Source organism: Myiozetetes cayanensis, unplaced genomic scaffold (assembly GCF_022539395.1).
Source record: "Myiozetetes cayanensis isolate MyiCay16 unplaced genomic scaffold, myiCay2020 scf7, whole genome shotgun sequence".
In the NCBI taxonomy this organism is placed as follows: domain Eukaryota; kingdom Metazoa; phylum Chordata; class Aves; order Passeriformes; family Tyrannidae; genus Myiozetetes; species Myiozetetes cayanensis.
In genome coordinates, this window is record NW_026087964.1 from 25,735,112 (window position 1) to 25,751,235 (window position 16,124).

The window sequence follows — 16,124 nt, forward strand, 5'->3', positions numbered from 1 at the left end:
AAGTAAAGAGAAAACAAAACACTTTAAAAGTTTTAAATAATGATGTAAAACTGGTTAGAATGACTTTGCCTTCACAGGTTTATTCATATTTTGGGTATGTTTAGCAGCACCATAGATGAAGAAGAGAGGAAAAGAAAATCTGTTATGTCACTGTTATTGCAAGGTTTCACATGCTTTTTCTGTTCTGCAAAATATGATCCTCATATAACGCTGTTTTAATAGGGTTAAAACATATCACTGGGTTTTCATATCTTTACTCAAAGCTACTCTTGTTGTTCTTTTCACTTCTCTCTACCCTACACTCAAGATCCTCCATCAACTTGATGCAGAACTATGATACATTTTTAGCTGAGCTACCTCATCATATTGCAGAGGTTTCTCTTAAAAGGGAAGTACTGATACAAAGATTTTGTAGAAGTCATACTCACATGCTGAATATGAAAGATGATAGGACGACAACTGTATTGAACTAGGAAACAACATTTCAGATACTCTTGAGTTGTAGACTTATCGCATAGCATTGTAAGGAAGGGAGACAAAATGTTTTAGTCTATTTATATCTCAGTTATATAATGTTTGGACACAGTTCCACTTTACTTGAACAAAGGCTTTTTTTAAGATGAAATATGCTAATGATAAAAATGTCTAGACTGTGTAGCTTGAAGAAAACACCGTATTTCCCTCTTCAAAAAATTATGAGTGTTAAGTCATATCACATCCAAAAATATAATGAGGTACTATATGTATAAAGGAGAGAGTAGTATGACCAATAACTTGGTGCAGAAAAGCTTAATGAAAGATCTGTCAAGCAATGGAACAAGAGAATTTCAATGTATTTCACCTATTGCATTTTTTAAGTACATGGAATAGTGCTGAATTATCATTTTGAAACCAAAATGACACATTTGCATGTAAAGCAAGTCACTGACATTTCTGTTTGTTACATGTCACTAACATTCAATAGGGAAAGGAAGGAATAAATAAAAAGGAAAGTATTTATTCAGTGATGTAAAATGAACCTATTAAAAGTAGGTGTCCAGATAGAGAAAAACACTATTTGTAGATACCTATACAAAACCCCATACATACATACATAGGATATATATAGATATGAGCAACATGAGCAGTAGAAGGATATAGTGCTAGGCCATTTTCTTTCTTTCCTTCTATCTTTCTTTTTTTTTTTTTTTTTTTTTTGACACTCTGTAGGGAGAAGTTATTAGAAGGTTCTGCAGTTCTCTGTACCAGGAAGAATCTAAATATCATCAAGTGTTCTTCACATGGTTTGTGAACGTCTGATCGCTACAGAACAGCAGAAAAAGAACTTCCAAAACATTTTATAAAGCATATAAATTATAAAGTTTAGCAATTAGGTTTTTGAAAGTACTCCATTGCCTTAAAGAGGTTTTACCTTGAACTTCAAAGGAAACTGAATGGTATAAATGTTAAATGATTGGATTCTTCCATTCCATATTTTTCAGCAGCACACTTTTGCAATTTATAATCTATTTTCCAGGAATATTAACATTTCTCAGTGGCTTCTGCTGCCATTTAATAATCATAAAGACAAAAGTGCTCTTAGCTACAATGAATTGATGGGTCTTAGCAAGGTCACAAATATTTCTGGATTCATAACATCAAAACCAGTCTCAGACCTGACCAAAAATTTTCAGCAGGTGGACAATAAAAATATATTTAGGAATATCCATCAAGGAACTACTGTTTTCTTTGTTTACATAGCTCAGAGTTGTTTGTTCTAGTTTCATCAGTTTCCCATGAACTACATTAACATAAATAACTTCCAGTTTGTCTAAAATTAAGATATTTGGGCAATTAATTCCTTAACTTGAGAAGCTGGTAATATCAGCCTGCTACATACCATGGGGAAGAAATTTATTTTTCAGAAAATAGATTTTTTTACTCTCCTGAATTTGAATAATGTGGTAGAAATGTCAAGGAAGGACTGATGATCATCAGGGTAGATTTGAAAACACCACCCATCAATTAGTAAAAATTAATGCCTAAATCTGTTTTACAGTTCTAATTTACTTTTCTTATTATTATTCTCTGGTTCATCTGCATCTGAAAAGTGACTTAGCTACAATCTGTAGCATGCTACTGGAAATACAAAAGTCTATATACATAGATTATTTCCTCAATGTTTTGAGATAAATTAAGTTTGATATGCAGCTTCTTTATAATATTTTTCTTTGCCACATTTCTGAAAGCTTTAATCTCTACTATAAACTTATTGTAGCACTTCACATTGTAATACTCATCCCTCCAAGGAAAAGCGCATTATTACAATAGCATATGGAGAATTTGCTTTTCTTTGAGATTTACTGATGGCCTGTCACAGTGGCATTTACATCTCTGAGTGAATCCTATTCATATAATTAATTTTTCTTTCCCAAACAGCAAAATGCTCTGATGGAGAAGGTAACTATTGCTATTATTAGACAGAAACTACAAAACTGTAGGAAAGACAAAGAGGCTTTTTAAAAGAGGTTTTTAAATAATATAATCGTTCAATTTGATATATGAGATGAAGACAGATGATCTTATCCACAGCAGAGAAGGGCTTTTTCTTTTTAATTATCACTGGTTAATTTGTGAAAAAAAGACAAATTTCATAAGATCAAAGCAATATGAATTTGAATTGAAATAATTAAAGAATTATTTCTAAAAAAGGAAACTTTTAAAATATCATTAATATGTTCCTTTGAAGGTATTAAAATACTTCTCATCAGAAATGCAGAAACATTTTTTCTTCATTTGGTATTTTCCATTTACAAGCTGACCTAGATTGAATTAGAGGAAAACAATTAAAAAAAATTAACCCAAACGTTTCATTTTGGGTTTTAAGCAATATTTTATGTTTACCTCTTGCACATCCCTCCTACTTACATGCGATGAAATTTATCTATGTTAATTTTGCTCTGTTAAATAGCAGAAAGTATTTCTTAAAATAGAAAGAAATAGAAGATTTCCCTGTGCAGAAGTTAATACTTTATGGGCTTTTATGTGTTTTTTTAAGCATTATATCCAACCCATGCTACTTAGTTAAACAACTGATATGAACCTCTACCAATTTGGAATTTGTATTCTAAACAGGGGATTAAAAATATGCTTTCAACTAGAGGTCACACATATAAAACAGGTACTCATTTCCCTTTTACTGGCGTCTTTACATTTGGGGATAAAGAAATACTTCAACACTTCCCAGTATTTAAATCTTATATATGATAGCCTTGCCAACACACATCTTTGTGTCTTTTTTTTCAGTGAGCATAGGAATCCTGTTATGAAAAAAAATAGTTTTACAGCTATGAAAACAATGGAAAGTCCATACATTTACTTACTAAGCTTTTAGTAGATTTCTATATAGATTAAAATAATTGTGACATGGATTTTGCTACCTGTAGGTCAAAAGATGTGGCAGACTGGGACCGCAGAGAGGTAAGATGCACAAAGAGGAGAAGGCAGACAAACAGATGTGCCGAACCTATTTTCCTCTTGTAAACAAGAGCTCCCAACCACAAAAACCCAGAGAATGCAGGATCTTCCTCTTCCACAAGTGAAATAATTGTGTTCCAAATTAAGAATTAAGAATTTTTTTTTCAAAATAATTTTGAAAATATTGTTTTCCAGAAAGCTCAAACAATTTGTAATATCTATTCTTTCCATTTCTATTATTATGAGAAAAGAACAGCTGGCTGCCTGATGCTCAAAGAAACTGATTTCAAGAGTCTTCCACTGAGACTAAGGGTCCTTAAAGGCGTCCACTGAACACTGATGTTGCTAGGTAAAATTAGGGTTTATACTAAGTCCATTTCCTGGAAGTCAGGCTGCAACATAAGGAAGAGCCAGGGACATTTATGATCATGGTGACAAATAAAATCTGAAGTCCTTTTATTAAGATATTGCAAATATTCAAACAGTGGATTCCTGAATAACTACATTTGACATCCAGTGGAAATGATACGGAAATAAAATTCCTATTCACTCATTACAATCTCATTACTTATACTATTTACAAGATTATATGTGCACATTTGAACATATATATGAAAGTGACTAAAAATACGTTGATGCATTTACATGTATAGAAATATGCACCTCTTCAAAATGCATATGAATCATTACCAGAATATTTATTTTTCCTGAACCTTATTGTATTCCAACTTTTTTTTTTTATTATTTTTATTATTGAAATGCAAGGGTAAATCTGCAGATCTCAAAATCCTTAATATAGTTTACTGATCATCTTTTCTTTACAAAGAAACAAAGTTCTCATACTTTCACATGAAACTTTGATTTTGTTGAAACTTAAACTTGAGCATGATTTGGCTGTCAGATTTTTGACAACACCGTTGCTCAGTAAGTATTTAACTCAGAGAGTTAAATAAGTGTTTTATGGAATTGGTATTAGCCTAAACCAGCAAATACAAACTTTTTTTTTTGGGGGGGGGAGGTGTTTCAATTTCCAATTTGCAACTTATGGAAGATAAACTTAAATAGAGAGGAAAGTTTTGTGACTTAAATCAGAACAGTAGAATGGCATTCAGTACAGCATTTCACGTTATGTCCATGCTCTGCATGTCACTGACTTTGGCATGTGTCAGCATGCCCTTATTATAACTCCTGAAACTCTCATTAACATAGAAATCACTTTAGCGGCTTAAAGCTGTGTTCTAATTGCACTGTACATGCCACTGGTTTAAATCCAATAGGTCTTCATTATCATAGCAACACTTAAATTAACTGAACATTTTAATGTTATTTGACATAGATGATAAATCAGAAAAACAATTTCCCATATAGGGAGATAAAGGAACTCTTCTGAGAATACTAAAAATATTACTTATTGAGTAGAAAAAGGTAAGGAATAAAATGTAATTGAAGAGTTTTTTCAGAATTGTTACTAAGGGACTAGAAGAAGTGAAGCAGCATCAAGGAAAGGTGAGGAAGACTGGAGAGAACAAATGTTTGAAGCAAAGGCTTGGCTAAGTAAGCAGGTGATGTGAGGGATGTGAATGCATATTAGAGTGGGTGAAGGCAGAGCCAGAATAGCTAAAGACAAGGAAACTATCAAAATTAGAAGTAATATTAAGAAGAAAACAAATTAAAAACATAAGTGGAGTCTCGAGTGGTAAAAAATCATGCATTCATAAGTCAACTAAAACTCAAACTTTTGAAAATCAAGAAAATGAGTAGAAATGTAAGATTTAGAATGTGAGCTTTTATTTCTTAGAAAATTACCAAAACTTCTTTGAAAGTCTTAACTTCCAGGCTGTGAGACAAAGTTCTGGATATGAGATAATCCAAAACAGTAATTTAAGAAAAGATATGGGAAAAGGATTTGTCATAGCCCGGACACAGAGTTACCCATTCTACACTAAACTTTGCCCTTCCCATAATCTTCCTTACTTTAATTATGACCTGAATCCCCTTCTACACATGCTCTGCCACTCTGTTAAACATCCTTACATGAAGTTTATCTTCTTTCCAAAAGTAGCTCCATTACCTCAGTTGTCTTTCAGAATAGATTTCTTTAAAATAGAAATCTATCTTGTCAGAAAGAAATTGAAGCAACATGCGCACAGATAATGCTCAAGTGCCCATCAAGAATTAGATCTCAAGATAAAGCGCCTGGAGAAGTCTGAAGAGCCAAACTGGGCTCTTTGAACAACTGGAAGCCCATGAGAACTCATTGACATAAAATCTTCTCAGTTTTGAAAAGCATTAGCTTCCTGTGATTAGGAACAGTCCAGACCACTTCTAGTCATCTAATGATATTTTTTGTATTGTTTTCCTAAGGGGCCTTAAGCTGATATAAACAGATATATTTTAGCTGAGACAAACTGTGACATTTGGTCACAGTTCAATCCACATTTTGAGAAAACTGCATCTTGTGGAAAATCATTCTGCTGAAATTCCTTTGAGAGTTCTTCTTTGACCTCGGCAGACGAAGCAGTGAATTCTACCTTGAGATACAGCTAACGATAGAGTGAGAATTGCAAGATAAGCAAAAACATTCATTCTTCTCTATGGCTTAGGATATCTCTGGAGTTCTCTGTGTAATTACAGGTGTAAGCAATAGGAGCTGTTTGGTGGACTGCAGAAATAATAGTTTTATAAACTCATGTAAACCGTATCTTCTAAGCCTCCTTTTTCTTATATCCAATCTGGATGAGCTCCAGATCCTTTGTCTGGCACTAACACTGTGCTATCACAAGAACCCAAACCATACTTCTGCACTCACAACCACAACACTGCTATAAATTCCATGTCCTCCACTTGCTATAACCTTCACCTGACCATGAAGCAATGTATTTCAGACATTAGGGTAGTGTAAAGCCATGCATACACAAAGTGGAAAACTGACAGCAGTAAATACTAATACTACTAGCTGATTTTCTGTCACCATGTCTAGTTGGCTACTGACTTTCAGAAAACACAGAAAACTGAAGAACTTTTCCTTTCTATTAAACATGTATGAAACTGCCTCACTGCTTCACAAACTATCAAGGAGATGAGGGGAGAGAATAGACAGACAAAAAAATTAAGAAGCCGTGTTTTCTCTTCACAGCAAATGGATATACTCCCAGTAAGGGGAAAAAGAAAACACTGAGTTAGAAGAAAATCCATGGAGAAGTTTAGTATAAGGAAAGAATAAGGACACAAAATATTGCTCAAATGGAAAAAATATTTAAGTAGCACTTTTTAGTATGCTTTAGTAAGCCTATTCAGTTAGAATCATAAGAAAGATAGGAGATGAAAATATTATGGATGTTACAGCAGCATTACTTGATGTACAGTACAATTTTTATGGTAGTATATCAAAACATATTTCATTAGAATAGCTACAACAAAATGGAGTATGCAGGTATGATGAAACAAGACTGTATTTGGTTTAGAGTCCAAAGCATTCCAGAAATGAGTTCTGGTGTCTCTAACATCAGCATCTGGACATTGAGGACTGTTGTTCAATTTCCATTAAAAAAAAACAGTGAACACTTCTACCTGCAAAATCACTGAAAATGAAAAACTTGAACAAATTATGTGTTGCCATATCTAGTCCTAGCCTGGACCTACGTGAAATTAGAATTTCTTAATTAGCAGCTTGAATCTAGAAGCAGTGTAAGAGCAATCACAGATGAAACATGCCTTGCAGGAACTGAGGGTACACAGCAGGGCACCTACTGAAACCTACTGAGAATATCCCCCTGGCACTCTGAGCACCTCTGCTGGTCATGTCTGCTGTCAGATAGGGTTTCATGTAAAGAAAGAACCTTGGCTGCCTTCACACTAACCTGCAGTGTAAAGTTGCCTTGTCTTTCATTAACTCAGCACTGTGCAAATGCTTTCCACTGCTAAAAGCTTTAAATGGGTTTTCAGACAAGACTCATAACCCTATATAGCCTGAGACAGCTATGCTTGGAGCCCACCTGTGGGTTTCTGAAGCCATGGCACAGCACAATCATAAGCAAACATAATCATAAGCCCAGAGGAAAAGGACCTGGGAGTGCTGGTCAACAGCTGCTGAACATAAGCCAGCAATGTGCCCAGGTGGCCAAGAAGGCCAATGGCATCCTGGCCTGTATCAGAAATAATGTGGCCAGCAGGATCAGAGAAGTGATCACTCCCCTGTCATGGCACTGCTGGGGCCACACCTCAAGCACTGTTAGTCCAGTTCTGGGCCCATCACTGAAAGAGGTGTTGAAGCAAGTCCAGAGAAGAGCAACGGAGCTGGTGAAGGGACTACAGTAAGACGTATGAGGACTGGCTGAGGGAGCTGGGAGAAAAAGAGGCTCAGGGGAGACCACGTCGCTCTCTGCAACTACCTGAAGGGAGGATGTAGCAAGGGAGCGGTCAGCCTCTTCTCCCAGATCACTAGGGACAGGACAAGTGGAAACGGTCTCACACTGTGCCAGGAGAGTTTCAGGTTGGATATCCAGAACAATTTCTTCTCTGAAAGAGTGGTTAAGCTTTGGAACAGTCTTCCCAGGTGAATGTTGGAGTCTCTAGAAGTGTTCAAGAAACTACTGGCTGCGGTGGTTAGTGCTGTGGTTTAGCTGAAAAGGTGGTGTTCTTTCAAAAATTGGGCCCAATGATCTTGGAAGCCTTTTCCAACCATAATGATTCTGATTCTATAAACCAGTCACTGAGAATAAAGAATTTTAATTGTTTCTGTTTTTACTTTTGAAAGACAGTTACAGAAACTCTTGTACCTGAGAGACATCATGCTAATGGCTATCTAATATTCATTACCATACTACTGAGTTTCAAAATTTCCTTAATCTAGTGTTTAAGATCTGATTTCCAGTGCCTCAAACCTATGTACCTCATTCTAGAACAAAGTTTGTTATTAAAACTGAAAATAAGATCAGACCTGAAACAACTTGCCTTGCAATCTCCCTCCAGGCTGCAAGAAGGTTTTGAACAATGCCTGCATATTATATACCACTTAAAGCTTCTTTGAATATGCTTTTCTCTGTGCTGTGTTTTTATTTCTCATTAGATATAGCCCTATAAGAAATAGTTTACTTAAACTCTAAATCGAAGATCCACCTATTTTCTGTTTTCTAGTACATCAGATATCTTATCAAGAGAAAAATATTTCTTTAGATTAGTGGATTTTACCCAGCTTCTATTTCATCCCAGTTTTTACTTACTTTCAAGCTCTTAATGATTCTTTCAAAATAATATTGTACAGCATTGCATGTTAGTGAGTTCAGACTAAAGGGTCTAATTTACTAGATGACTCTCTTATCTGTCATTTTCATCCATTTCACTAGAAGTGCTACCTTTACCAAACTGTCAGTGCCATGGTGTTTGCTTTCCAGTTCATAAGCTTTATTATAAATCTGGCTATTTGACCTGTTTTCACAATTAGCTCAGTCACAGATCAAGGATAGAGATTATCCAGCACCCTAAATTAACCACACAAAACTCAATGAATTTGACTATCTATTGTGATAGTAATACTTTTATCCTTCATATCGCAGTTCCTCCTAGAGTCTTTTTCCTTTCCAATGTCAAATATAATCATCATCACTGAATAATAAAGCAAATAATTCTTCCAGTTTGAAAGTCATACCCAGCTACCTTTTATTCCTACTGTGTCCTATCTGCATAGTAATTATAACCTTTTATTATAGTCTTTCTTCTCTATTTACTTCAAAGTGGTTTTTAATTATTATTTTATACATATACATATATTCATATATATACACACACATATAAAAGCACATGTATATGTAAAAACATAAGCTTGACTTTTGGAAATTTTTCAGATTTTACTGCACCCATAATTATTTTTGTATGAAAATGTACCTAAAAAAAAAAATTCTATTTTCAACATCTAGTGATAAGATTAAGCAAACAAGTTTCTGTCAATATACATGCCCAAACAAAGAAATTGTGAAATTATGAAATTATGAAAAATGGCAATTATTTCCACTATATTAAAGACAGGACACCATGAAAGTGACTAGAATCTGACATCATTAAAACAACATAGGAAAGAAACTGTGCTTTATTACTCTTCTTATCTCCCTTTCAATGAAGTTTGGTTTATTATTTGATTTCTGGGTTAAAATAAATGAACAATCCAAATGCTTTTTTCACTCTCAGCCTGCTCAGATGACTAATATGTTAATGTCAAAACTCCTTTCTGATGCATCCTCTGGCTCTAGGATATATACTTTATAGAATATATACTTTACCCTATTAGTAAACCACTCCCTAAATGCCACAAAAGGTGTCTCTTACAAACCATCAGACAACTCTGAGTGAAGCAGACCTCCTGTGCAAGATATGTGTATTTTTAATTCTTATAAGAGGTAAAGTAGGATCCTACTAGCTTAGGTGGTTCCTTGCTGCTCGATCAATTTTCACCTCTATGCCCAGCATTATATTGCAGGATTAGTTGATAGTTAATGGTATGTGAGGCTTGACATAGAAAAAAAACTATTAAAGTTGATCTTGCAGTTATCCCTGGAGAATAACAACAAATTAATTTATCCCCTTATTAAGGAGGTTATTGAGGGCAAAGCTATCTGCATTTAACTACTGTCTGTCTCTTTTCTGCATGGATATTACCTATTAGTGCACCATGTTTTAATGTATTATTAGCCTAAAATCAATATTTGGGGATTATATTAACAGTTTAGTTTCCCTCACTGTGTTTCTGAGAGAAAAAGTAGTGAGAGAAATATGAAGATTAAATTATTAAGATATAATTCATCTTCCTGATTCTAATGCATGATTCTTTTATGCTGCTTATCCCAACTAATGAAAGTCAGCTTTAATTAGTTTTTGGGATTTGACACAAAAGCTTTCACAAAGGACTGTATAAAAACATTTTCTGAAAGCAAAACCTTGCTAGCTATTATTTGAAAATGCAAGAAAGGAGAAAGATGTGACCAAAGTGGTGGACACATAGGAAGGAAATACATTAGAAATCAACTGAATTTTATTTTTACACAACATGTTTTTAATAGTAAATTTAGGTAATTTTCTCTGTATGAAAACCACAAAATCTGGCTATAGAACAAAGAGTGGTTGAGTCAAAGTTTAGATATGTAACACTGATATCTGACCTTTACTTTTTGTCTCCCTGTCCAGAAAAGATTAAGCTAAAAACCCTGGAAATAATATGAGCCTTGTGGGTATCAAAATCTGTCCAAATTTTCTAGTTATGTTTCACTGACAGCAATCAAGGTGGTCAGTATTCCATTTCTTTTCAGTAGTGGATTGTTTTACCAATGCTATGAATAGTTTTTCAGCATATTTTATTTTGAAGAGAAATAAAAAAAAAAATCTGATGTCTGAGGTTTATTATCTGACCACAAATATGTATTCCAATATGAAAATTATGGTATGATTTATATTTTAATAAAAATCTAATGTATATTCTATTAACTTCAGCCCTGTATATAATTATTTTGATAGCCAATTATACTTGCTATCAAATTGCATTCAAGTTTGTCCACTGAAAAGAATGACCTTTAATCTTAATTCAGCAAACTCTCTACTGTCCCATGCTACCATTAATTTTAAATGTCCAAAGGTACAGTGATGCAGGGACTCAGAGAAATACTCTATGTCATTTTAGGACTGCCAGAATTGGACAGTTTGGGACGTTTATACTAAAACAAGAAAAGCACTAGGGCCCAGAGCAGACCACTGGAAGTCAATAATCCATACAGTTAAATATCTGAGTCAATTGAGAGCCAGTCACAACTCCTACAAACAATTTGCACTATTTGGAGGGTTGCACGAGTCAAAGACCATTCCCTCTTGGCATTTAGGATGCAACTATTCTGTTTCGGAGGATAAGATGATTTTACAATATCAGTGTGATTGTATCAATTGAATCTGAGCCTGGAGAATGGGTTCTAACATTTTTTATTTCTGTGACAGAGGCACCTTCTGAGGTCACAGGGGCTGTGACCTACTTATTGTGATCTGTCTAACTGTATTTTGCTACCAGAAAATAACACAACCCTGTAATTATTTATAGTTCTTTCAAGATACAAGGTTAAAAAGGTTGTGTAGATTATATCTGCTACAAAGATTCATGCCAACAGCCAAGAAATCATTGTTCTAATATTAATTGTCACCCTTTTAAAATTACTAAATTGACTTGAGAGTTTTCAAAAAGAATATCACTGAATCCCAAATAATATATAAGAGCACATAAGTACAAAAACTTGCAGAACACAATATGGACTGAATATATTAAGAATAAAATCACTTATACATTAGCTAACCTTGTATGACCAAAGAGCAAGGGTTTCTGGTTCATCAATTGTTTTAACAAAAAGTTTGGGTTACATTCATTATTAATGAAAGGGCAGAAAGTTGAACGGGAGATGCTTACTAATTTAAGTCCACTTTTGAAAAATAAGATGAAGGAATGGTGGAGCTGAAAAAATTAGGCAACAGTAGGAATTGTGGAAATGAATAAAGACAAAAGATCAAAAGGGTCAATGTCCCATGCATAAATTTCAGAACCAAAACAAGATGATTTTATCCCTCCTTAAATTAATCCTGAAGACACAGGGTTATCTGTTTTACCATACATTTTTGGTCTGTTAATATTATTTAATGATTTAAAAAAAAGTAGATAAAGCAGTGTTTCCATGTTCTTTTGAACACAAAAAGTTCCAGTCTCTTACCCAAATTTTTGGTACCCTGAAAAAAGAAAAGCTTTTTATGTTTCCACTTTGATTTCTGCTGAGCTCCTTCTGATTAGAGACCATATCACCTTGGTGGTTATCACCAATAACTGCCTTTATAATTACTTTCCACAAAGGACTGGCAGGAGTCTTGCAAGGGGAGATTTTTTAAGATAAAAATCTAGTGAGTAGGATCCTCTGGAAGACCCCAAAGCTATACATTACTATAAAATGTTTAGTGTAAATAATCAAACACAATATTTTACTTCATACGCTCCACGTACAATAGTCAAACTTGTCCACAGGGGCAGATTCCTGCAAGTGATTTCTGCAATATCCTAAATGCCTTTGCAAATGTAGGTAAGAGCATATAACCATGCTTTTCTATATCAACTAATTAAGGAAGGATCTTTGATTTTCTGTGATTGTCACATATTCTCATATATATAAATCACAGATCAGTATTTACCAGTGCACATATGCACTTCAAAAAGAAAAAAAAAGCTTTCACTATAAACTTTGCTAAATTTTCTCTTGGTCTACAAATGTTTTTTACAGTAAGTTTTTAACTTGATCTTTTACAATTTATTTATTTCTCCACTTTTGTGACTATATGTCCAGAAAACTTTGGATTTTTTACATTTACAAATGTACCTTCCATTGTTAATGGATTTTGAAAAATGTATGTGTAGCATTCAAACAAACCCAACCACCCAGAAACACCACTCGATGGAAAATTGGGAAGAGTTTACTTTTATTTGGCTTATGTATTTTGTAACAGCTCATTAAAAAAAAAATAAAACTCTGGGTCTGATGCTATTGAACAGTACTGTGCATGTTTGACCTTAAAAATGCCTGAATATTCCAGTCTCTAGGTAAAATATACTTCTCTAGGATTCTGCTATTGGAGAAAGGTCATAAAAAGTAATGTATTTTACATTTTGTGTGATAGGATTTTGTGTGGTTTTTTTGACTAGTTAGAACAAACTAGAGTCTACCAGTGTTCTGGATATGTATGAGTCATTAAATAGGTAGTATATATTAATGTACAGATATTCTGCTTTTAATCCAGACTTAATTATTTTTGAGAATATTTGATTTTAAAAAAACTTTTTTAACAACACCTACTTGAGGTCTTGGGAAGGTTCTGCTCTGATATGGGGTGTCTCCACAGAGTGCCCAAACACTGCCCCTTCTGTGCCTAAAATACATAAATAAAACACAGTACAATTACTTTGGAAAATAAAAACACATTGAAATATATGACCACAAATTGTCACTTTTAGGACAAATATCTGAACAAATCCTTTATTAATGGTTATGAATGTTTCTTCATATTTATGTTTTCACTTATATATAAAAATCTGGACCAAATTCATGTGCAACTTTAGACTTCTGCCAGTCAGCATATGAATTTCACACACAAATCTGAAAACACTTATAGATACAAATTTTTCAGCAACAATTTGCCTGAATACTTATCTTAACACTTTGTAGAATGGTTGTTTTACAGAAAATGAAAATAATATCACAGGTTTCTGTGAAAAAAACACATTAGAGAAATACCTGCTGTATTTTGCATTATGGTTATTTTTATTACTTAAATTGAGATGCCAAGCCTTCAAAACTTTTGAAATAACAGTCTACTCCCAGAAGTTGCTGGCTGAATAGCAATATCTGACAGTTTCAGAATTTCCTTCCATCAGACCTTTCTATTGAAAAGCTTTATTCTCAAAGAAATTAAAGAAACTTCTCTGGAATATGTTTTGGATTTAGTGTTGGTAATGGGCACTAAAGTATCTCCTGCTGGGCACTCAAAATCAAGGTAATGAAAATTGGTAACAATTTCTTAAAACTGAATTGATTATCTATCAAATTTTGATTTCTATAACTATGTCCCAGTTGAAAAAGATAATTCTGTATCTTTAATTAGACAACCAAGATTTTTCATTAAAAACTCCTTTTCAATGAAAAATAAAACATTCTGGTAAATTTTCAAGGAAGTTATTTGAACAAAAGACAGATGTTTAAATAATCCATTTTAAATGCATTTTTAAAGGAAAATGGAAAAAAAGACAAAAATAATAATTATCTGATTACAGCAGGTTCTTTAATAATAATAAACTCAAGAAATTGATACATAATGAACAGCACTATAAAATCAGCATTTCTCTTAACTCTCAGATGCAAGGTCTGAACACACAGAAGTGTTCACTCAATTTATACTTAATAGATAGCACTAGCCTACCTATGTTCTTAGGCATTCAAACTTTGTCTTCTTTTTTTCCCCCCAAACTATCACCATGCCTGGTTTTGTTTACTGATTTGCCCAATGCCATTATTTTTGTTGTCCATAAACTTTACATAAACTTCACTTTCCTTCCCTGAAGACAGTGTACTGGTGTGCTGGTTTCAGCAGGGGTAGAATTAACTTTTTTCACAGTGGCTCATAAGGGTCTGTGTTTTGGATTTATGTTGAACACGTTGTTGATAATACAGAGATGTTTCTAGTATTGCTGGGCAGTGCTTACATGGAGCCAAGGCCTTTTCTGCTTTTCATACTGCCACACTGGTGAGGAAGCTGGGAGGCTGGGAAAAAACACAGCCAGGACCGGTGACCTAAACTGACCAAAGGAATATTTCACACCAAATGTCATTATGCTCAGTATATAAAGTGCAGGGAAGAAGGAATAAGGGCTGGGGGGACTTTTGGAGTGATGGTGTTTGTCTTCCCAAGTCACTGTTAGACATGATGGGGCCCTGCTCTCCTGGGGATGGCTGAACACCTGCTTGCCCATAGAAGTAGCGAACGAATTCCTTGTTTTGCTTTGCTTGTGTGTGAGGCTTTTGTTTTCCCCATTAAACTGTCTTTATCTCAACCCATGAGTTTTCTCACTTTTTCCCTTCTGATTCTCTTCTTGATCCTGCTGGCGAGAGAGTGAGAGGCTGTGTGGGGCTTGGTGGCTGGCTGGGGTTAAACCACAATAACTGGGCATTGTGTAATGCAAATAGCATAAAACTGTTGAGTGAAGGTCTTTCCAACAGAGAATCGCCAGCAAAGGTGAAAGAACTGAATAATAATGTGCAAAACAGATAATGCATTTATCTTCTATCAAAATGAAATCAAGGAAACTGTCTGGGATAATTACAATTGATTCTGGGATTAATTGCCATATTTCAACAACAGAAGCTTTCTTGTGTTTACAGCCTTGAATTCTGAGTAAATCTAAAAATATACCTACAGTATCTCACAGTAGCTGTGCAAGAAGAGCTCAATATAACAGAGGCACCACTATAATTACTACGATATTTTAAAAGCATAAAGCATTTTCAATTATTTAAGTATTTAAATATTTCACAAGTTTGGTAGTTTTTTCAGAAATTTGGCTGTCCATGGAGATTGTTATTTAGATATTTTTGCAGTTAACATATAATATTTAGTTAACTGATCTTTGATCTTACCAGGATTTGAAAGCAGAATGAGCTTATAAATGTTGAATTGATAATATCATTTTACAGTGTTAAAACTGTTCTTGCCTGAGCAAGAAGCCAAAAAAAATCTGAGTTAACTTTAAACCGTTAATAATTTTCTAAACTCTACCTTCATTAAAAAAAAAAAACGTAACCAACCCACAAAAACCCAAAGCAAAACAAGCAAACAAACCAAACAAACAAACAAACAAATCTTCATTGTAAAATGGTGTACTAATATGGAGTATCAGAGAGAGGAAGAGAGGATTTCTGAGAGTAATTAATTACATTTCTAGTTTTGTATGTCCAGAGATCTATAACCTTTACAAATATCTTGGCAAAGAACATTGGAAACAATTTTATTACAGGTGTTCCTTTGAAGATCTCACAAAGAAACTAACAAAATCCACTGTCTAAAACCAAACTTTGCTGAGTGTTATGGAGAATCACAGGAAGGAAAAAAAC

General features: G+C 34.0%; 1 protein-coding gene across 8 annotated transcripts in view; it reads right to left on the reverse strand.

The window, feature by feature from the left end:
- SGCZ (sarcoglycan zeta) overlaps positions 1–16,124 on the reverse strand; it is a 442,608-nt gene that overhangs the window by 20,137 nt on the left and 406,347 nt on the right. For all 8 annotated transcript variants that reach the window (XR_007631760.1, XR_007631761.1, XM_050337614.1 and 5 more), the window contains one exon: positions 13,317–13,389. Coding sequence is in view for 6 of the 8 variants with exons in the window: in XM_050337614.1 (XP_050193571.1) it covers positions 13,317–13,389 (73 nt within the window). In the remaining 2 variants the exon portion in view is untranslated. The remainder of the gene's footprint in view (positions 1–13,316; positions 13,390–16,124) is intronic.